Source organism: Euprymna scolopes, chromosome 32, assembly GCF_053919585.1.
Source record: "Euprymna scolopes isolate OS-2025 chromosome 32, ASM5391958v1, whole genome shotgun sequence".
In the NCBI taxonomy this organism is placed as follows: Eukaryota; Metazoa; Mollusca; class Cephalopoda; order Sepiida; family Sepiolidae; genus Euprymna; species Euprymna scolopes.
The window spans coordinates 38,614,369-38,639,166 of NC_136513.1; the positions used below are offsets into that span (position 1 = coordinate 38,614,369).

General features: G+C 32.3%; 1 protein-coding gene across 18 annotated transcripts in view; it reads left to right on the forward strand.

The window, feature by feature from the left end:
* LOC145256284 (histone-lysine N-methyltransferase SETMAR-like) overlaps positions 1 to 24,798 on the forward strand; it is a 165,925-nt gene that overhangs the window by 120,117 nt on the left and 21,010 nt on the right. For all 18 annotated transcript variants that reach the window (XR_013863958.1, XR_013863960.1, XR_013863961.1 and 15 more), the window contains one exon: positions 16,108 to 16,192. Coding sequence is in view for 13 of the 18 variants with exons in the window: in XM_080114988.1 (XP_079971114.1) it covers positions 16,108 to 16,192 (85 nt within the window). In the remaining 5 variants the exon portion in view is untranslated. The remainder of the gene's footprint in view (positions 1 to 16,107; positions 16,193 to 24,798) is intronic.

The window sequence follows — 24,798 nt, forward strand, 5'->3', positions numbered from 1 at the left end:
AAAATAATTTTTAAGGGGTAAAAATGGGTCAATATTGAATACAATCGTTAAAATAATTTTTAAGGGGTCAAAAATGGGTCAATATTGAATAAAATCGTTAAAATGATTTTTAAGGGGTTAAAAATGAGGCATTAACATCCTCACTTCTTAGCGGTTTGATTATCATGGATTCGCTACTTCACAGGTTTTGAATAAAATCGTTAAAATAATTTTCAAGGGGTCAAAAATGGGTCAATATTGAATAAAATCGTTAAAATGATTTTTAAGGGTTTAAAAATGAGGCATTAACATCCTCACTACTAGCGGTTCGATTATAATGGATTCGCTACTTCACAGGTTTTGAATAAAATCGTTAAAATAATTTTCAAGGGGTCAAAAATGGGTCAATATTGAATAAAATCGTAAAAATAATTGTTAAGGGGTTAAAAATGGGTCAATATTGAATAAAATCGTTAAAATAATTTTTAAGGGGTCAAAAATGGGTCAATATTGAATAAAATCGTTAAAATAATTTTTAAGGGGTTAAAAATAAGGCATTAACATCCTCACTACTTAGCGGTTCTATTATCATGGATTCGCTACTTCACAGGTTTTGAATAAAATCGTTAAAATAATTTTCAAGGGGTCAAAAATGGGTCAATATTGAATAAAATCGTTAAAATAATTTTTAAGGGGTTAAAAATGGGTCAATATTATATAAAATCGTTAAAATAATTTTTAAGGGGTCAAAAATGGGTCAATATGGAATAAAATCGTTAAAATGATTTTTAAGGGGTTAAAAATCAGGCATTAACATCCTGACTACTTAGCGGTTCGATTATAATGGATTCGCTACTTCACAGGTTTTGAATAAAATCGTTAAAATAATGTTCAAGGGGTAAAAAATGGGTCAATATTGAATAAAATCGTAAAAATAATTTTAAGGGGTTAAAAATGGGTCAATATTGAATAAAATCGTTAAAATAATTTTTAAGGGGTAAAAATGGGTCAATATTGAATACAATCGTTAAAATAATTTTTAAGGGGTCAAAAATGGGTCAATATTGAATAAAATCGTTAAAATGATTTTTAAGGGGTTAAAAATGAGGCATTAACATCCTCACTTCTTAGCGGTTCGATTATCATGGATTCGCTACTTCACAGGTTTTGAATAAAATCGTTAAAATAATTTTCAAGGGGTCAAAAATGGGTCAATATTGAATAAAATCGCTAAAATAATTTTTAAGGGGTTAAAAATGGGTCAATATTGAATAAAATCGTTAAAATAATTTTTAAGGGGTTAAAAATGTGTCAATATTGAATACAATCGTTAAAATAATTTTTAAGGGGTTAAAAATGGGTCAATCTTGAATAAAATCGTTAACATAATTTTTAAGGGGTCAAAAATGGGTCAATATTGAATAAAATCGTTAAAATGATTTTTAAGGGGTTAAAAATGAGGCATTAACATCCTCACTACTAGCGGTTCGATTATCATGGATTCGCTACTTCACAGGTTTTGAATAAAATCGTTAAAATAATTTTCAAGGGGTCAAAAATGGGTCAATATTGAATAAAATCGTAAAAATAATTGTTAAGGGGTTAAAAATGGGTCAATATTGAATAAAATCGTTAAAATAATTTTTAAGGGGTCAAAAATGGGTCAATATTGAATAAAATCGTTAAAATAATTTTTAAGGGGTTAAAAATAAGGCATTAACATCCTCACTACTTAGCGGTTCTATTATCATGGATTCGCTACTTCACAGGTTTTGAATAAAATCGTTAAAATAATTTTCAAGGGGTCAAAAATGGGTCAATATTGAATAAAATCGTTAAAATAATTGTTAAGGGGTTAAAAATGGGTCAATATTATATAAAATCGTTAAAATAATTTTTAAGGGGTCAAAAATGGGTCAATATGGAATAAAATCGTTAAAATGATTTTTAAGGGGTTAAAAACCAGGCATTTACATGCTGACTACTTAGCGGTTCGATTATAATGGATTCGCTACTTCACAGGTTTTGAATAAAATCGTTAAAATAATTTTCAAGGGGTAAAAAATGGGTCAATAGTGAATAAAATCGTTAAAATATTTTTTAAGGGGTTAAAAATGGGTCAATATTGAATAAAATCGTTAAAATAATTTTTAAGGGGTAAAAATGGGTCAATATTGAATACAATCGTTAAAATAATTTTTAAGGGGTCAAAAATGGGTCAATATTGAATAAAATCGTTAAAATGATTTTTAAGGGGTTAAAAATGAGGCATTAACATCCTCACTTCTTAGCGGTTTGATTATCATGGATTCGCTACTTCACAGGTTTTGAATAAAATCGTTAAAATAATTTTCAAGGGGTCAAAAATGGGTCAATATTGAATAAAATCGTTAAAATGATTTTTAAGTGTTTAAAAATGAGGCATTAACATCCTCACTACTAGCGGTTCGATTATAATGGATTCGCTACTTCACAGGTTTTGAATAAAATCGTTAAAATAATTTTCAAGGGGTCAAAAATGGGTCAATATTGAATAAAATCGTAAAAATAATTGTTAAGGGGTTAAAAATGGGTCAATATTGAATAAAATCGTTAAAATAATTTTTAAGGGGTCAAAAATGGGTCAATATTGAATAACATCGTTAAAATAATTTTTAAGGGGTTAAAAATAAGGCATTAACATCCTCACTACTTAGCGGTTCTATTATCATGGATTCGCTACTTCACAGGTTTTGAATAAAATCGTTAAAATAATTTTCAAGGGGTCAAAAATGGGTCAATATTGAATAAAATCGTTAAAATAATTTTTAAGGGGTTAAAAATGGGTCAATATTATATAAAATCGTTAAAATAATTTTTAAGGGGTCAAAAATGGGTCAATATGGAATAAAATCGTTAAAATGATTTTTAAGGGGTTAAAAATCAGGCATTAACATCCTGACTACTTAGCGGTTCGATTATAATGGATTCGCTACTTCACAGGTTTTGAATAAAATCGTTAAAATAATTTTCAAGGGGTAAAAAATGGGTCAATATTGAATAAAATCGTAAAAATAATTTTAAGGGGTTAAAAATGGGTCAATATTGAATAAAATCGTTAAAATAATTTTTAAGGGGTAAAAATGGGTCAATATTGAATACAATCGTTAAAATAATTTTTAAGGGGTCAAAAATGGGTCAATATTGAATAAAATCGTTAAAATGATTTTTAAGGGGTTAAAAATGAGGCATTAACATCCTCACTTCTTAGCGGTTCGATTATCATGGATTCGCTACTTCACAGGTTTTGAATAAAATCGTTAAAATAATTTTCAAGGGGTCAAAAATGGGTCAATATTGAATAAAATCGTTATAATAATTTTTAAGGGGTTAAAAATGGGCCAATATTGAACAAAATCGTTAAAATAATTTTTAAGGGGTCAAAAATGGGCCAATATTGAATAAAATCATTAAAATTATTTTTAAGGGGTTAAAAATGTGTCAATATGTAATACAATCGTTAAAATAATTTTTAAGGGGTTAAAAATCGGTCAATCTATAATAAAATCGTTAAAATAATTTTTAAGGGGTCAAAAATGGGTCAATATTGAATAAAATCGTTAAAATGATTTTTAAGGGGTTACAAATTAGGCATTAACATCCTCACTACTTAGCGGTTCGATTATCATGGATTCGCTACTTCACAGGTTTTGAATAAAATCGTTAAAATAATTTTCAAGGGGTCAAAAATGGGTCAATATTGAATAAAATCGTTAAAATAATTTTTAAGGGGTTAAAAATGGGTCAATATTATATAAAATCGTTAAAATAATTTTTAAGGGGTCAAAAATGGGTCAATATTGAATAAAATCGTTAAAATGATTTTTAAGGGGTTAAAAATCAGGCATTAACATCCTGACTACTTAGCGGTTCGATTACTATGGATTCGCTACTTCACAGGTCTTGAATAAAATCGTTAAAATAATTTTCAAGGGGTCAAAAATGGGTCAATATTGAATAAAATCGTAAAAATAATTTTTAAGGGGTTAAAAATGGGTCAATATTGAATAAAATCGTTAAAATAATTTTTAAGGGGTAAAAATGGGTCAATATTGAATAAAATCGTTAAAATAATTTTTAAGGGGTCAAAAATGGGTCAATATTGAATAAAATCGTTAAAATGATTTTTAAGGGGTTACAAATGAGGCATTAACATCCTCACTACTTAGCGGTTCGATTATCATGGATTCGCTACTTCACAGGTTTTGAATAAAATCGTTAAAATAATTTTCAAGGGGTCAAAAATGGGTCAATATTGAATAAAATCGTTAAAATAATTTTTAAGGGGTTAAAAATTGGTCAATATTGAATAAAATCGTTAAAATAATTTTTAAGGGGTTAAAAATGTGTCAATATTTAATACAATCGTTAAAGTAATTTTTAAGGGGTTAAAAATGGGTCAATCTTGAATAAAATCGTTAACATAATTTTTAAGGGGTCAAAAATGGGTCAATATTGAATAAAATCGTTAAAATGATTTTTAAGGGGTTAAAAATGAGGCATTAACATCCTCACTACTAGCGGTTCGATTATCATGGATTCGCTACTTCACAGGTTTTGAATAAAATCGTTAAAATAATTTTCAAGGGGTCAAAAATGGGTCAATATTGAATAAAATCGTAAAAATAATTGTTAAGGGGTTAAAAATAGGTCAATATTGAATAAAATCGTTAAAATAATTTTTAAGGGGTCAAAAATGGGTCAATATTGAATAAAATCGTTAAAATAATTTTTAAGGGGTTAAAAATAAGGCATTAACATCCTCACTACTTAGCGGTTCTATTATCATGGATTCGCTACTTCACAGGTTTTGAATAAAATCGTTAAAATAATTTTCAAGGGGTCAAAAATGGGTCAATATTGAATAAAATCGTTAAAATAATTGTTAAGGGGTTAAAAATGGGTCAATATTATATAAAATCGTTAAAATAATTTTTAAGGGGTCAAAAATGGGTCAATATTGAATAAAATCGTTAAAATGATTTTTAAGGGGTTAAAAACCAGGCATTAACATGCTGACAACTTAGCGGTTCGATTATAATGGATTCGCTACTTCACAGGTTTTGAATAAAATCGTTAAAATAATTTTCAAGGGGTAAAAAATGGGTCAATAGTGAATAAAATCGTAAAAATAATTTTTAAGGGGTTAAAAATGGGTCAATATTGAATAAAATCGTTAAAATAATTTTTAAGGGGTAAAAATGGGTCAATATTGAATACACTCGTTAAAATAATTTTTAAGGGGTCAAAAATGGGTCAATATTGAATAAAATCGTTAAAATGATTTTTAAGGGGTTAAAAATGAGGCATTAACATCCTCACTTCTTAGCGGTTCGATTATCATGGATTCGCTACTTCACAGGTTTTGAATAAAATCGTTAAAATAATTTTCAAGGGGTCAAAAATGGGTCAATATTGAATAAAATCGTTAAAATGATTTTTAAGGGGTTAAAAATGAGGCATTAACATCCTCACTACTAGCGGTTCGATTATAATGGATTCGCTACTTCACAGGTTTTGAATAAAATCGTTAAAATAATTTTCAAGGGGTCAAAAATGGGTCAATATTGAATAAAATCGTAAAAATAATTGTTAAGGGGTTAAAAATGGGTCAATATTGAATAAAATCGTTAAAATAATTTTTAAGGGGTCAAAAATGGGTCAATATTGAATAAAATCGTTAAAATGATTTTTAAGGGGTTAAAAATGAGGCATTAACATCCTCACTTCTTAGCGGTTCGATTATCATGGATTCGCTACTTCACAGGTTTTGAATAAAATCGTTAAAATAATTTTCAAGGGGTCAAAAATGGGTCAATATTGAATAAAATCGTTATAATAATTTTTAAGGGGTTAAAAATGGGCCAATATTGAACAAAATCGTTAAAATAATTTTTAAGGGGTCAAAAATGGGCCAATATTGAATAAAATCATTAAAATTATTTTTAAGGGGTTAAAAATGTGTCAATATGTAATACAATCGTTAAAATAATTTTTAAGGGGTTAAAAATCGGTCAATCTATAATAAAATCGTTAAAATAATTTTTAAGGGGTCAAAAATGGGTCAATATTGAATAAAATCGTTAAAATGATTTTTAAGGGGTTACAAATTAGGCATTAACATCTTCACTACTTAGCGGTTCGATTATCATGGATTCGCTACTTCACAGGTTTTGAATAAAATCGTTAAAATAATTTTCAAGGGGTCAAAAATGGGTCAATATTGAATAAAATCGTTAAAATAATTTTTAAGGGGTTAAAAATGGGTCAATATTATATAAAATCGTTAAAATAATTTTTAAGGGGTCAAAAATGGGTCAATATTGAATAAAATCGTTAAAATGATTTTTAAGGGGTTAAAAATCAGGCATTAACATCCTGACTACTTAGCGGTTCGATTACTATGGATTCGCTACTTCACAGGTCTTGAATAAAATCGTTAAAATAATTTTCAAGGGGTCAAAAATGGGTCAATATTGAATAAAATCGTAAAAATAATTTTTAAGGGGTTAAAAATGGGTCAATATTGAATAAAATCGTTAAAATAATTTTTAAGGGGTAAAAATGGGTCAATATTGAATAAAATCGTTAAAATAATTTTTAAGGGGTCAAAAATGGGTCAATATTGAATAAAATCGTTAAAATGATTTTTAAGGGGTTACAAATGAGGCATTAACATCCTCACTACTTAGCGGTTCGATTATCATGGATTCGCTACTTCACAGGTTTTGAATAAAATCGTTAAAATAATTTTCAAGGGGTCAAAAATGGGTCAATATTGAATAAAATCGTTAAAATAATTTTTAAGGGGTTAAAAATTGGTCAATATTGAATAAAATCGTTAAAATAATTTTTAAGGGGTTAAAAATGTGTCAATATTGAATACAATCGTTAAAGTAATTTTTAAGGGGTTAAAAATGGGTCAATCTTGAATAAAATCGTTAACATAATTTTTAAGGGGTCAAAAATGGGTCAATATTGAATAAAATCGTTAAAATGATTTTTAAGGGGTTAAAAATGAGGCATTAACATCCTCACTACTAGCGGTTCGATTATCATGGATTCGCTACTTCACAGGTTTTGAATAAAATCGTTAAAATAATTTTCAAGGGGTCAAAAATGGGTCAATATTGAATAAAATCGTAAAAATAATTGTTAAGGGGTTAAAAATGGGTCAATATTGAATAAAATCGTTAAAATAATTTTTAAGGGGTCAAAAATGGGTCAATATTGAATAAAATCGTTAAAATAATTTTTAAGGGGTTAAAAATAAGGCATTAACATCCTCACTACTTAGCGGTTCTATTATCATGGATTCGCTACTTCACAGGTTTTGAATAAAATCGTTAAAATAATTTTCAAGGGGTCAAAAATGGGTCAATATTGAATAAAATCGTTAAAATAATTGTTAAGGGGTTAAAAATGGGTCAATATTATATAAAATCGTTAAAATAATTTTTAAGGGGTCAAAAATGGGTCAATATGGAATAAAATCGTTAAAATGATTTTTAAGGGGTTAAAAACCAGGCATTAACATGCTGACAACTTAGCGGTTCGATTATAATGGATTCGCTACTTCACAGGTTTTGAATAAAATCGTTAAAATAATTTTCAAGGGGTAAAAAATGGGTCAATAGTGAATAAAATCGTAAAAATAATTTTTAAGGGGTTAAAAATGGGTCAATATTGAATAAAATCGTTAAAATAATTTTTAAGGGGTAAAAATGGGTCAATATTGAATACACTCGTTAAAATAATTTTTAAGGGGTCAAAAATGGGTCAATATTGAATAAAATCGTTAAAATGATTTTTAAGGGGTTAAAAATGAGGCATTAACATCCTCACTTCTTAGCGGTTCGATTATCATGGATTCGCTACTTCACAGGTTTTGAATAAAATCGTTAAAATAATTTTCAAGGGGTCAAAAATGGGTCAATATTGAATAAAATCGTTAAAATGATTTTTAAGGGGTTAAAAATGAGGCATTAACATCCTCACTACTAGCGGTTCGATTATAATGGATTCGCTACTTCACAGGTTTTGAATAAAATCGTTAAAATAATTTTCAAGGGGTCAAAAATGGGTCAATATTGAATAAAATCGTAAAAATAATTGTTAAGGGGTTAAAAATGGGTCAATATTGAATAAAATCGTTAAAATAATTTTTAAGGGGTCAAAAATGGGTCAATATTGAATAAAATCGTTAAAATAATTTTTAAGGGGTTAAAAATAAGGCATTAACATCCTCACTACTTAGCGGTTCTATTATCATGGATTCGCTACTTCACAGGTTTTGAATAAAATCGTTAAAATAATTTTCAAGGGGTCAAAAATGGGTCAATATTGAATAAAATCGTTAAAATAATTGTTAAGGGGTTAAAAATGGGTCAATATTGAATAAAATCGTTAAAATAATTTTTAAGGGGTCAAAAATGGGTCAATATTGAATAAAATCGTTAAAATAATTTTTAAGGGGTTAAAAATAAGGCATTAACATCCTCACTACTTAGCGGTTCTATTATCATGGATTCGCTACTTCACAGGTTTTGAATAAAATCGATAAAATAATTTTCAAGGGGTCAAAAATGGGTCAATATTGAATAAAATCGTAAAAATAATTTTTAAGGGGTTAAAAATGGGTCAATATTATATAAAATCGTTAAATAATTTTTAAGGGGTCAAAAATGGGTCAATATCGAATAAAATCGTTAAAATGATTTTTAAGGGGTTAAAAATCAGGGATTAACATCCTGACTACTTAGCGGTTCGATTATAATGGATTCGCTACTTCACAGGTTTTGAATAAAATCGTTAAAATAATTTTCAAGGGGTAAAAAATGGGTCAATATTGAATAAAATCGTAAAAATAATTTTAAGGGGTTAAAAATGGGTCAATATTGAATATAATCGTTAAAATAATTTTTAAGGGGTAAAAATGGGTCAATATTGAATACAATCGTTAAAATAATTTTTAAGGGGTCAAAAATGGGTCAATATTGAATAAAATCGTTAAAATGATTTTTAAGGGGTTAAAAATGAGGCATTAACATCCTCACTTCTTAGCGGTTCGATTATCATGGATTCGCTACTTCACAGGTTTTGAATAAAATCGTTAAAATAATTTTCAAGGGGTCAAAAATGGGTCAATATTGAATAAAATCGTTATAATAATTTTTAAGGGGTTAAAAATGGGCCAATATTGAACAAAATCGTTAAAATAATTTTTAAGGGGTCAAAAATGGGCCAATATTTAATAAAATCGTTAAAATTATTTTTAAGGGGTTAAAAATGGGTCAATATTGAATAAAATCGTAAAAACAATTTTTAAGGGGTCAAAAATGGGTCAATAATGAATAAAATCATTAAAATTATTTTTAAGGGGTTAAAAATGTGTCAATATGTAATACAATCGTTAAAATAATTTTTAAGGGGTTAAAAATGGGTCAATCTTGAATAAAATCGTTAAAATAATTTTTAAGGGGTCAAAAATGGGTCAATATTGAATAAAATCGTTAAAATGATTTTTAAGGGGTTACAAATGAGGCATTAACATCCTCACTACTTAGCGGTTCGATTATCATGGATTCGCTACTTCACAGGTTTTGAATAAAATCGTTAAAATAATTTTCAAGGGGTCAAAAATGGGTCAATATTGAATAAAATCGTTAAAATAATTTTTAAGGGGTTAAAAATGGGTCAATATTATATAAAATCGTTAAAATAATTTTTAAGGGGTCAAAAATGGGTCAATATTGAATAAAATCGTTAAAATGATTTTTAAGGGGTTAAAAATCAGGCATTAACATCCTGACTACTTAGCGGTTCGATTACTATGGATTCGCTACTTCACAGGTCTTGAATAAAATCGTTAAAATAATTTTCAAGGGGTCAAAAATGGGTCAATATTGAATAAAATCGTTAAAATAATTTTTAAGGGGTTAAAAATGGGTCAATATTATATAAAATCGTTAAAATAATTTTTAGGGGTAAAAATGGGTCAATATTGAATAAAATCGTTAAAATAATTTTTAAGGGGTCAAAAATGGGTCAATATTGAATAAAATCGTTTAAATGATTTTTAAGGGGTTACAAATGAGGCATTAACATCCTCACTACTTAGCGGTTCGATTATCATTGATTCGCTACTTCACAGGTTTTGAATAAAATCGTTAAAATAATTTTCAAGGGGTCAAAAATTGGTCAATATTGAATAAAATCGTTAAAATAATTTTTAAGGGGTTAAAAATGGGTCAATATTATATAAAATCGTTAAAATAATTTTTAAGGGGTCAAAAATGGGTCAATATTGAATAAAATCGTTAAAATGATTTTTAAGGGGTTAAAAATCAGGCATTAACATCCTGACTACTTAGCGGTTCGATTACTATGGATTCGCTACTTCACAGGTCTTGAATAAAATCGTTAAAATAATTTTCAAGGGGTCAAAAATGGGTCAATATTGAATAAAATCGTAAAAATAATTTTTAAGGGGTTAAAAATGGGTCAATATTGAATAAAATCGTTAAAATAATTTTTAAGGGGTAAAAATAGGTCAATATTGAATAAAATCGTTAAAATAATTTTTAAGGGGTCAAAAATGGGTCAATATTGAATAAAATCGTTAAAATGATTTTTAAGGGGTTAAAAATGAGGCATTAACATCCTCACTACTTAGCGGTTCGATTATCATGGATTCGCTACTTCACAGGTTTTGAATAAAATCGTTAAAATAATTTTCAAGGGGTCAAAAATGGGTCAATATTGAATAAAATCGTTAAAATTATTTTTAAGGGGTTAAAAATGGGCCAATATTGAATAAAATCGTTAAAATAATTTTTAAGGGGTTAAAATGGGTCAATATTGAATAAAATCGTTAAAATAATTTTTAAGGGGTCAAAAATGGGTCAATATTGAATAAAATCGTTAAAATAATTTTTCTACATTTATCTTAGTTTATTTATAATTTTAAATTGTTAATCAGTTCATATGGGAGTCACGTCCGTACTGTAGTAAAGTAACCAGTTTTTAATGCTGCAGTCTTGGGTTCGATTTCTGGTAGCCAGATATCTTTATTTTTACTTTTAGAATCAGGACTCTATAATAATAATATATACGAAATCTGGGAAAATTAAAATATCATATTAAAGCATATTTTACATACCGCGAAAAGCCGGCCCCTCTTGTAATATAATAAAAATAAATATCGTAAAAAAAGCTGAATTTTACTTGGAAATAATATGAAAAAAAATAGTTTTTAAAATTTTATTCTTTTATTATTCTCTTCTTCATGGTTGTTGTAGTTCCGCTTGTTTCACCACATTTCGACCACCCCATTCTGTAGCCATGTTAAAAAAATAATAAAAGTAATATATGATACATTTCTACACTTTATTCTCATTCGCGGCACGGGTTCGAGCCTGCCTTCCTACTACCACTTCTTTTTTTGTTGCTCAACAGACACATCCAATCACCCGGGCAACGCCGGGATGAAATACTAGTAATATATATATATATGTGTATGTGTGTGTGTGTGTGTGTACATGTTTATGTAACCCCATAAATATATAATACATTATATATTAATTATTGGTTTTTATTTAATCACTGTTCAATACGTGAGCAAGAATGATAATAAAATATCTCAATATATTTATAGCAATTAAACAATAATGACGATACGTTACAGGGATAAACCTTCTGTGTAGCTTAATTGCGGTATATACGTTCATGATTATCGTATATATATATATATATATATATATATATATATATATATATATATATACAGGGTGTTTCAAAAGTCTTGGGAACATTACAAATGCGTATATCTCATGAACTATTCCAGGTAGAAAAATGAAACTGGTGTCATTTTAAAGCTTGCTTAATCAAGTTTTTGGTCATACTAATGATTTTCGTCTTATCTTTCCATGTGCAGTAATGGCGTTCTCTAAACAAGACAAGGCGTTTTGCGTCCTCCAATTTGCAAAGACTGAATCGTGGACATGTGTTCAGCGTGCATTTCGCAGGAAATTAAAAAAAGAAGTCCCTGAAAGGAAACCCATTGTCAGATGGTATGCTAAATTTGTGAAAGATGGGTGTTTGTGCCCAAGTAAGCGAACAGGTCGCCCTTCAACTTCAGAAGCTGCAGTTGAGCAAGTCCGGACAGCCTTTCAGCGGAGCCCCCGTAAATCAGTGAGAAGAGCCAGCAGGGAACTTCAGCTTGCTCCAGCAACTGTCTGGCGTGTCTTAAGGAAACGACTGCAAATGGTACTTTACAAGCTCAAGTTGGTCCAAAAGTTGAAGGACACTGATAAGCCACTTCGCCGTGACTTTTTGCATTGCAATGCAAGAGAAGTTAGAAGATAACGGCTTTGATGACCGGCTTGTTTTTAGCGATGAGGCGACCTTCTATCTGAATGGCAAAGTTAACAAGCATAGCACTCGCATATGGGGTACTGAGTGTGACTTTTTCCTTTGGGGCTTTGTCAAGCAACAAGTCTATGTGCCGCCCCTTCCAAGAGATATTGACGAACTAAAGGCTCGAATAACGGCAGTTGTGGGAACCATTGACGTCAAGATACTGGAACGCGTTTGGCAGGAAATGGACTATCGACTAGATGTCTGCCGTGTGACGAATGGTGCTCATATTGAGCAAGTTTGAAGATTCCCCACAAAACTTGAAACTTTAACCTTTCCAACGGTACCAATTTCATTTCTTAACTCCTAATAGTTTTTGAGTTATTAAAAATCTTTATGTTTCCAAGACTTTTGAAACACCCTGTATATATATATATATATATATATATATATATATATATATATATATATATATTATTATTATTATTATTATTTTTATTATTTTTATTATTTTTATTATTATTATTATTATTTTTATTATTATTATTATTATTAATATTATTATTATTTATGTTATTATTATTTTTATTATTTTTATTATTATTATTATTTTTATTATTATTATTTTTATTATTATTATTATTAATATTATTATTATTTTTATTATTTTTATTTTTATTATTATTTTTATTATTTTTATTATTTTTATTATTATTATTATTTTTATTATTTTTATTATTATTATTATTATTATTATTATTTTTATTTTTATTATTATTATTATTATTATTATTATTAATATTATTATTATTATTATTATTTTTATTATTTTCATTATTATTATTATGATTTTTTTATTATTTTTATTATTATTATTAATATTATTATTATTATTATTATTATTTTTATTATTATTATTATTATTATTAATATTATTATTATTATTATTATTATTATTATTATTAATATAGAAAAAGTTGGATTATAAACATTACAGGGATGGTTTTAAATTAGATTAATACGATAACGTGTGTTAGTTATTTTGTGTGTCACGCTTCTTTTTTTCCGAGTGGATATCGTTTAATTGTTTTTGGACCTTCATTTCTATGAATAAATAATTTTACCAAGAATTTTTCATAACTTTGGTTTCAGTTTCGATTATAGCTGATTGCATTCAAGTTTTGGTTTCGGTTCTGATTGTAGCTGAATGAACACAAGTTATATATATATATATATATATATATCTTCATGCAGTAAAATATCATATTTAAGCGTAGTTTACAACTTGGCTACGCCGGTTGTCCCTGCTAGCTTAGATAAATTCTTTTCTTGCTGTTTTAAGAAAGAACTACAATAATATAGGGCACGTTTCCGTTTACGCTAACCATTCACAGAATGCCAATATCAACATATTGCATATAAGAATTTACTGTAGCATGTTCATAGGCACCGCTAGTATCAATATAGATATAATATCGAGATAGATAATATTAAACGCCTACATTGGATCCTGTATTGATAAATATACCATAGACCACTTTTGGCGCCAAGGTAAATTACGTTCATGTTGAATGGAGAATTTATTCTCAGCCACAACACCATGTATCTCCCGTTTCATTTTTATATCGAACTGTTGTTTTGATAATTTATAATGTTTTTCGTTGTTGTAACATTGCACGGACGACCACATGCAAATACATGCGGAATGACGTAACCGATAAAAAAAAGCAAAATAAAAAAGGAGAAAGAGGACGAATACATTAGAGATGTTGATTAGGAAATGAGATAATGTTCAAGATGACGTGCGAGACATGGAGAACGTTCGTGATCACCTTAGTGACGTCCCGGCTGTAACACTGAGAAAATAAAAAAAGCGTTGTTACAAAGAAAAAGTGAGTTGGAGTTTTTTTTTCCTATTCTGATCGGAACAACTTTACATTACTATTTCTAGTTGGAATGTATCTGTGAGTAATGGCAATAAGTGATGACGCTACTCTTGAAAATTTGGTTTTGAACATCGAATGTAGTTGCATGTCATCTCTAGGGTAGATATCATTAGGTTGTCCCAAAAGTTCGTAAACACTTGCAAAAAAAAAAAATAAATAAATGAAATTTTACTTGCCGAGTAATAACAAACAACAACAATAAAATACAAAACAAAAATAATCTTCGTTTTCCAAGACTTTCTGTGCCAGTTATCTGCAAGGTTTCGAATCTTGTAAAATTACTATTTAGCCGGCTTTCATTCAAAGATTTCTTGACTTGCTCCCTCGACTTCATCAAACGAGTCGAATCGGCAACCCTTCAGTGTTGCATTGAGCGGAAAAGGCCGTAATCTGATGGAGAATGGTAAGAACTGTAGGCGAATGTGGCAGAACCTCCACGCCGTCCAGCTTTTCAAACTTTAGTTTTCCTGGCGGTGTGTGGCTTGGCGTTACTTTGCTGTATCAAAGCGCGCTTTCAGTTGATCAGGCCAGAGTACTTTTGCTTCAACTTTTCGTAGACCCGCATCATTTGCTTACAGTAAAGTTAGACACAGATGACACCCATTCGGAACCAACTGGAAATGCACGTTTTCTCAAAATTCCACCAATCGCACACCATGACCTTCTTGCCGAATTGGTCTTGTTTTGGAATCGACGTGCTCCCTTACCCTTTCTTAACCCATCGTTTGTTTCGATTGTGCTGAGCCAGATAGACTCATTTCTCGTCCGATGTCACAAGCACTTCCAAAAACACCCATCCAATGAATTTCTAAACAATTGACGGTAAATTTCAACTCGTCTTTTGGCTCGTGTTTACGAACTTTTTAAAAACCTAATATTAAACGCATCGATTGGATCCTGTATAAAGAGACATTGGACACTTGATTTAACATGTACAATTATTATATCTATCTACTATTATGTAAGTCACTTTGTATGTGTGAGTTTCTTCCTTATAGGTTACGAAACGGTTGAACCAATCTTTTGCTAAATTCACACAAAGGGAATGTATATGTCTGGTAGTATCATGAGATATGTTTTTCACAGAAATAAGTATCGAAAATCGAAAAAATCCGATTCTAAAACTAATTTTTCTTTCTTATAGATCAAAAATAATTTTTACAGGGGAATATTTTAAATTTGTACCGGCAAGTGGGATAATAAAATATGAACAAATATCTTATTAGAAAAACACCCTGACTATTCGACATCTTGAAGCATAGCTCATTAGTAAAGTGTGCAACTACAGATCAAATAATTGAGTGTTCAAACTCGGGTGTACTTATCATTTTATTTTTTATTTTTTTATTAATGAATTCAATTTGCGATAAAAAAGAGTACCATTTAAAATCACCGCAAATCATTTCTTTGTTTGCGCATTAAAAAAAAATAAATCAAAAGGGAGTTTCCAGGACATTCATCGTCAAGTCCAAATATCAGCTGACATGATATTGTAAACAAACACAGACGGAATTTGATGAATGACATTATCATTATTATTTATTTTACTTCTTTCTTCCTTTTTTTTTGCCAATTAGCCCACAGGGTAAATTATTCCTCGTAATATATAATATTCAATAGAGGATTGATTCTATAATAATAAATACGCAATCTGCATAAATTAAAATATCATGATTAAGCGTATTGTACGACCGGGCAATATCTGGTGTCCAGCTAGTTAATCATAATCTATTCATTATCTGTCACCTCAGATGTTTTAGCGATTACATTATGTTTGCTTTTATAGAGTGACCCCTTTCGACGGGCAGATATGATCATAATCGTGGACATTATTCTTACCGGGTTTTCTGTCGGAGCTCAGTATATTATCCGTAAGTATTATTATTCATGGATTTATTTTTATTTTTGGATTGAAATTAACTAACGAACAGGACAAAAAGAAAAAAAAAACAAAAACAACAACAACAACAACAACAAATAACAAAACAAACAAAAAAAAAAACAAACAAATAAATATAATTATGACACAGTGTAATTGTTTCGTTACATTTCAACCACTCGGGCTCACTCGGTGTCTGGTACCGTTGCAGGAGGAACAAACGAAAACAGGAAAGACATATAAATCTGACTCGGCATTGTTTTAAGTGAAAATAAAATGCATTTATTCGTATTTCTTTCAACAACATGTGTTTTTACAAAGCTCTGACGCATAACATGTGCTTTTTAAAAGTCTGTCTCCCCGCCACCCCACATCGGACATTGCCAGCGATTTCTCGCCCTCGTTTTCACACGTTGATTTTACCTAGTGGCACTGTGCTTCTCCTTACCATGTGCTTTTTTATTTTCCTGCCTCTCTCCTTTTTCTTTCCGTGACGTCAACGCGTACACACTCGCTTAATTTGCATATGTGCTAAGACGACTGCTGCTGTAAATTTTTGATAGTCAGCAAACATCGGCGTCTGTTTTTTTCACACACGCCCATACGTGCTATGTTATAAAAAACGTATCGCTTTTAACAACAATTGAATTATATTTGTACGCTCACTGAAAACACTTTTGTTTAATATTCTATGAAAGTTAAAAGATCAGACAAAATATAATTCTAGCACAATAAAATATAAACTTTAATATATTGGTAAGCACATATGAAATAAAACCTAGTTATAAATAATAGTTTAACTTTAGATTTAGTTATCTTTAGTATTTGCTACTTAAATGTTTTGTTTTTTTTTACACAGTGATCACGACTTATCAAGGCCCGGAAGCCACTCAGGGATAAGGGTTATTGCAAGTACATTACCTTAGTGTGGAGATTTGATGAAGTGTTTACTTAAGGGGGGCGGTTCATTAGGAATTTGTTACCATTAGACTTGAAGACATCCAAGTTGTAGTCCGGAGGGAAGCAGGCAGACGGAACAGAGTTCCACAGGCGTGCAGTTCTAAGAAAGAAGCTTTGTTCATGGAATCCGCGTTTTGATTTAGGCACAGATATAGAGTGGGGGAAATTTTTCACAGTGGATTCAGCTAGACGGGTGTTTTTCGTGAAAGATTGGCGAGGGGGGACCAGGGATTGGAGTTCAGACGAGCACCTGCCATGAAAATAATTTACTTCTATATATGAATGTCATTTTTATGTGTCAGAGTTCAATCCCTATTGAATCTGAAACGGCTGCGTCAATATATATAAAAAAAAAAACAATTTATACAAATATATGTTATGTGTCTATGACAGTTCTTAGATATGTTTTGAATCGGAATGCCCTCGATAAGTATTGAAAATCGAAAATGAAAAAAATCTGATTAAAGTGGGAACAATCCGATTTTGACCAAAGTTAACAACATTATACAGCCTTAAATCACTAGCATTTGCGAAGAGACCAGCATAGAAGATCAACAGTAGGTTATTTGATAACGAGTTACGTTCGAAATAAGTGTTTCTGTTTAGAGCACAATTCAACTTGACACAATACTTGACTTTTCCATTTTAAACTATTATGCTAGCCATTATAGAGCAATGATTTTCTTAAATCTATACAATGTGCTCTACAGTGCAATGTAGAATACTATGTATTGTTGAGAAAGTCACTGTGAAGATGCACGTGAAGGAGGTATCCAATTAAAGCAGGTAAGTAATCGATTTGATTAAAACATCAACGATTTTACCGATCCCTATGAGAATAAAATATGTAATCTGCGAATAGTTCGTTGACCCTCAATCAATCCCTGGCAACTTCGGTTCTCCCTGCTAAATAATAGTATAAAAATTATACTATTTTTAGTAATTATATATATAATAATTTGATTCTAGAAATACCCTTCTGGACCAAAGTACACTAGGTTTATTCCAATAAAGGTCACATACAAACTTATTATGTCCACACTATCAGCCACTACATAATGTAACTTTTGAACGCCATCTTACACAAATTTATTCGCTATATTAACATTCTAGATTACATCCTAGGAGAATCTTCATCAGTCGCAAGGTATACAGTTGTTGTTATTTTTCACTCTAAATAAAAAGTACTCCTCCCGCTCTCAGTCGATACCGAGAGGTATTCTGCATTTTGGTCATATATGGGGTTGCACCATAATTTTCTAGCTCAAATACTTATACACATAACATAATATTTCCTTTTCCCGATTTCAAAAATAATATATAATATTTATGCATGCATGCATGAGTATTATAAATTCGGATCAAGTGGTGTATGCATTTCTGAATTTAAAAACGGCTACTCTTAGTCTTTGTTTAATTTATAGGTTTCTTTCCTGATAGTAATGACGGTAAATAGAAAATCATTCTACCGTTGGGAAATTTTATTCTTAACAGCGCATATAATTGAAGTTCATACGAAAAAAAAACAGAGCCGATTAAATCATAGAAGGCAATCTGATTGGAGGCAACACACTGTACGTTAATGCATCCGAAACCAAACTTCTGTATTTCACTACTAATGTTAAACATCCCTACATGGTCCCAATCGAAATGAACTACTATCGTTTTGCGGAAGTATCTCGCTTTGACAAACTACTCACTCTTGATCTAGAATGACATTACTGTTAAATAAAAAATAGTAAGATTATTCAATCGCTATAGAAAGTATCCCGACGCAATATTCTACCAGTACAAATCCTAATAACGTTCTAAGACAGATTACTGTTTCCACAACTGGGGAGGATCCGCTAAAAGTACCTTGCCCAACCTTAACAGGGTACAAAACCGTCCTTAAAATCTGTTCGGCAAGGACATTTTCAGCTTTATATAAGTCTGAAAGAAAGTTCTTGCAGAATTGTTAATTTTGATCTCAAATTATATATTTTCAAATAAGTTTTCGTTATAACATTTTACTTTAAAGGCGTTTATCGATCCATCTAATCATTCGAATTACAGTCGTTTTAATAGTATGTTTTCTTTTCAGAAAGTTGAATATAAGATGAAACAAAAACACCTTCGCAAAATTTCCTTTTTTCATTTCAACCTAGGCCGAAAGCTGCCGAAACAGCTCGTGATATCAAGGAAGCGTTGGACTCAGGAACCACTACTGAACGCACATCACATGATGGTTTAAGAAATGTCGTGACGACGCCGAAAGTCTTGAAGATGACGAGCATAGTTGTCAGACATCGGATAGTAACAATGATCAATTAAGACCCTTAATCGAAACCAATCCACACACAGTTGTTCAAGAACTGATTTCTGATATAAACGTAACGCATATGATTAGATAGACAATAAAACTTGATAAATTGATGCCTTACGAATTGACCAACAATCAAAAGAAACGCCGTTATGAAGTGTTATCTTCCCTACTTTTACGAAACAAGAACGACCCGTTTCTCGACCGAGTTGTTTCTTTTTTTTTTTACACAGTGATCACGACTTATCAAGGTCCGGAAGCCACTCAGGGATAAGGGTTATTGCAAGTACATTACGTTAGTGAGGAGATTTGCTGAAGTGTTTACTTAAGGGGGCGGTTCATTAGGAATTTGTTAACATTGGACTTGAAGACATCCAAGTTGTAATCCGGAGGGAAGCAGGCAGACGGAACAGAGTTCCACAGGCGTGCAGTTCTAAGAAAGAAGCTTTGTTCATGGAATCCGCGTTTTGATTTAGGCACAGATATAGAGTGGGGGAAATTTTTCACAGTGAATTCAGCTAGACGGGTGTTTTTCGTGAAAGATTGGCGAGGGGGGACCAGCAATTGGAGTTAAGACGAGCATCTGCCATGGAAATACCGATTAAACAAGGACAGGCTCGCAACGTTTCTTCTGTGGGAGAGAGGTTGCAGGGTAGAGAAAAGGGCATCCCCCACTAAGCCACGAAGTCTATTTTGTACTCTGTCAAGGCAGGATAGGCTGTTTTTAGCAGCTCCTGCCCAGATATGGCAACAGTATTCCATCCTTGGACGTACTTGGCTTTTATATAGGTAGAGACTTGCATCATTAGTGAGACATCTTCTGGAGCGGTAGAAGGATCCCACCATCTTTCCAGCGACCTTGGCAACAGACTTTATGTATGTGTTCCATTTCAGATCAGGAGTAAAGGTCAAACCCAGAAGCTTGTCAAAACACGGGGCCTCAACCAGACGAGAGCCATCCATCACAATTGATGCCAGATGGGGATCAGAGCGTTGATGATGTAAGGATAGGAGTTTGGTTTTGGATGCATTAAAGGTAACCAGCCACATCTTCCCCCACTGAACCACGCGCTCGAGATCAGAGGAGAGAGAATCAGAGAGAACTTTGTCATTTACAGCCTTTGATGTGTTGTCGTAGATGGTCGTGTCATCAGCATAGATGTCAACGAATGATTTAAGTATGTGTTTAGGGAGGTCATTGATGTAGATCAGGAAGAGAGTTGGGCCCAGGATTGACCCCTGAGGGACTCCAGCATTTATATTGCAGGCCTCGGATTTTTGTCCATCTACCACTACTCTTATGAGCCTATCGGAGAGAAACGATTTAATGATTGAGAAAACATTTCCAGTTATACCGTAGCTGGAAATCTTGTGAAGTAGATCCTTATGCCATACCTTGTCGAAGGCCTTTGATATGTCAAGAGCAATTGCCCTAGAAAGGAAGCCTTTGTCAAGAGATTCACTAATCCTGTGGGATATAACCGTCAGCACATCTGCAGTAGATCTTGCAGAGCGGAAACCATATTGTGTGTCACTAAGAAGGTTATTCCTGCTGAGGTGGTTAACTATTTCTCTATTTAATATTGATTCCAGCAACTTACTCATAACACACAGGAGACTTATAGGTCTGTATTGAGAGGGAGATGACTTATCACCTGAATTCTTAAATACGGGGAAAACTGATGAGGTCTTCCAGGGAGTCGGAAAGCACTTCTCCTTAAGGCAGCGCTTAAACAGTTTTGTAAGTATGGGAGCAAGTTCTGGTTGAAGCTGTTTTAACACTATAATTGGGATGCCATCAGGGCCAGTTGCTTTACTGGAATCTAGGTTCTTTATTAGCTTGGCGACCTCATTCACGGATATTTGTATGTTACCTAGCTTGTTCTGTGTTATAGGAGGAAATATGGGGAGTTGATGGCCTTCGTCGCATAGGGTAGAATTAGCTGCAAAGTTTTTTGCAAATAGTTTGGCCTTGTCTGACGCTGACGAGATGACCTCTGGTCCATTGATAATGGTTGGGATAGAACGCACACTTCTGTTCAGGATCCTATTTGTTATTTGCCAAAACTGGTGGGATCCAAGCCGCTGATCAGCTACTTTGGATTTAACAGACTGGGCATATAGCTCTCTTGCATTTTTTATTACTCTTTTACAGTAGTTACTGGCAGACCTGAAAGCAGCTTTAGTCTCAGTGCTTATATTACGTTGGTAGCTATGGAAAAAGTGATTTCTGTGCGCGATAGCAGCAGCACATTCTGGGGAGAACCATGGCTGGCTGTTAGGTTTTTGTTGGAATTTTTTTTAGATGGTATGAATTGGTCTATGCCTACAATTAACCATTCGGTCAGATCTGATACTATAGAGGACACTTCCTTTTTAAAGATGGAGTGCAGAGGTAAATCAGATATGAATGTACGGAAGCTATCCCTGTCAGCCATAGAGTATCGGTATACAGTACGGTGGAGGGGTACGTCTGGGGGCTTCTTAGATTTCGTTTCTATCTTAACTGATACGACGGAGTGGTCGGAGGATCCTAGAGGAGAATGAACGGACCATGAACATAGCTCAGGGGAAGTTGAGAGAAAAAGGTCTAAGAGGCTTGCATATTGACCGGGTGTATCGGGCACACGGGTGGGTTCGCGAACAATCTGAGTGAGGTCATAAGCAATGGCAAAATCATGACAAAACCTCCCCTCATCATCTGTCTTATTGGAATGGGTCAGCCATTCCACGTTATGGACGTTGAAGTCACCACAGATGTGGATGTTAGCCGAGGGATGTGAAGACAGTATGTGGTCTATTTTCTCAGATATGCTCTTAAAGATAGTAACTCTGCTGTTGTGGGATATAAAGGGCAACTATAAATGCAGTGGTGTTAGCAAGTGCAACCCTGAACCACATATAGGGTAAATTAGGATCTTCTCTAGAGATATCCCTGCCACACGGGAAGCCATCCTTAATGTAGGCACATATTCCATGCCCATGGCGATCTTGGGGGTCAGATTTAGCTGTTAAATTTGAGTATCCGTTAATTATGAACTCATCTAGGGAAGTGGTCGGCCCTATTCCAGTTTCACTTAGAAATAATATGTCCGGTTTCGTCTCCTGTAATTGGGTTTCAACCTCTGGAAGGTTGGAACGTAGCCCCCTTATGTTGGAGAAGGAGACCTGGTAGTAGGGGTCTACGTTGGAAGATGGGGTTCTAGGTTTAATCGAGTTTTTATTCTGGAGATATTTCATGTTGAATTTTTGGGATTTGTGGAATAGGTCGGCATACTTGGTTAGAGCAGTACAGAGAGGAAAAGTAAGAGAGAAAAAGACAGGAAAATTTATTTTTTTGTGGCACACGAAAAGGTAAAGCCGTAACAATTACCCACTAGTATGGCATCGAGAGGCCCCACCAGAGACTACTGCATGGTCCAGATCAACTCACCAAATGGCAATACAGCAGTCCCAGTACTTTGCGCCTGCTGATAGGACAGCCTCCTTAGTGGTTAATCCAAGGTTCGGGTCCCTGACTATCAGGTGGATAACGTCAGCCCAGACAAAACGTTTACCTCCAGCACCCTTACTAGTGACATGGCCACAAGGACAGACAGAGACAGAAAAATTTCCGACATCTCAGACTACTGGTCACCAAGTACTACCGACTTTTAAGCAGCTTTTTCTTCACCATTTGTCAGAAAAATCACTCATTGAATGAGGACTGAATGACAAAATAGGAGAAGCGAGAGTTACTGGAGCTACCGATAATACATCCACTGTATTATCTACTCTCCATTTAAAAAAATAGGGGGGGGAGGGGAATGGGGACAAGTGACTTATTTATATCTTAGTAGTAAGTCCGGTGCTAAGTTAACAATTTAGGACACTTTTTATGATAATCTCCCCTCCCATATTAATGGGTGGAAGTTTGTCGTTATCTATCGAGTTTAAATCATTAGAGTTTCATCTTATAATTAATTTATATCCAATAATTAACTATTATCAATTTATAAAGTCGGCTTAATATTAATTTACATTCGAGTTTAGATAATTATTCAAGTTTTTACTTTAGGAGGTTCGTTTTCATGAGTAACTGTTTCTTTGCACTGTATTATATTTCGAATGTAATTGAACATAAGGCTAACTATATTAGATGGTTTGATTTGCCAGCAAGAAGCAAGCATTTTCACTACAGGCAAGCTTGCAGTAATAGTATATATTAAGTATACTACTTAAATAAAGTCCTAAGTTTATCTACTCTATTAGAATAATTTCCGGCATTTTTTCTTTTATCGTTAGTTGCCGGCATTTTGTTTGTTTTTATTGTTTAACTTTGTAGAATGAGGGGGGCGGATAATACAAGAGAATACAGACAAGACAGGAGAATACAGACAAAATACGTAAATAAAACACGAAAAACACCTTTAAAAACAAGGTAACATAAAAAAAAACATTTGGGATTAGTTTAAAAAAAAAAATAAAATAACAATAAAATAAAATAAAAATAAAAAATACTTAACGTTGTTGCACTAGAGATTCCGTCCTCCGTCTTTTTGTCAACTGGTAGCTGGCATATGTCTTTCTAGAGCGAAAGAAGATTACTTGTGATGAAAAACGTTTTTTACGACAACTGGCGCACTAAGCTCCGTTGTTAGACGCCGACAGTGCTCCACAACACTTGTGATGTGACCGTCTCAGGGAGCTGTTGAGCACCCAACTGGGGAAGGCTGGGACTCCCGAGCCACTGGAGAAAGCCGGGCAGATATGATTCTTTTCTTCTTTTAATTATCATCAATGTGCCCGGGTGATAGCGAAATCCCTGCTAAGAGAAAAGATTAGGATTTGTGACTTTCATTTTTATGAACGTCGACACACAATGTCGTTTTTGAAGTTTGCGCCCCAAACAAATAATGACTCAGGGTTCTGGAGAAATTATGTTTATAATTCAAGTGCAGTGCTTCGACCTAGGGATCACGGGGACAACCCCATTAGGTCATGATAAACGTTCGCAAATCCACAGGTGCACTTTTCCCATAAGGTGACGTTGTTGGATATGATTGATCCAGGAAAACACCCCGGTTTCACCCCACCCCTGAATATTTAAGGGAGTGCAGTCGAAAAACGCAGTTAAGTTTGAGAGTTTGAGACAGAGCCACTTGTAGAGAATCGCAACACCCCCTCTATTTCCACGCCAACTTCACCGCTATATTCAAGAGAGAAGTTAAATCTACTTATAGACTCAATGAAGTCGGACATTATGTAATATTGTAATGTAAAGACAAGTGTATATAATTATATATATGTATATCATTTTGTTATCTGGAAGTTAATCAGTAGACAAGAAGAACTGA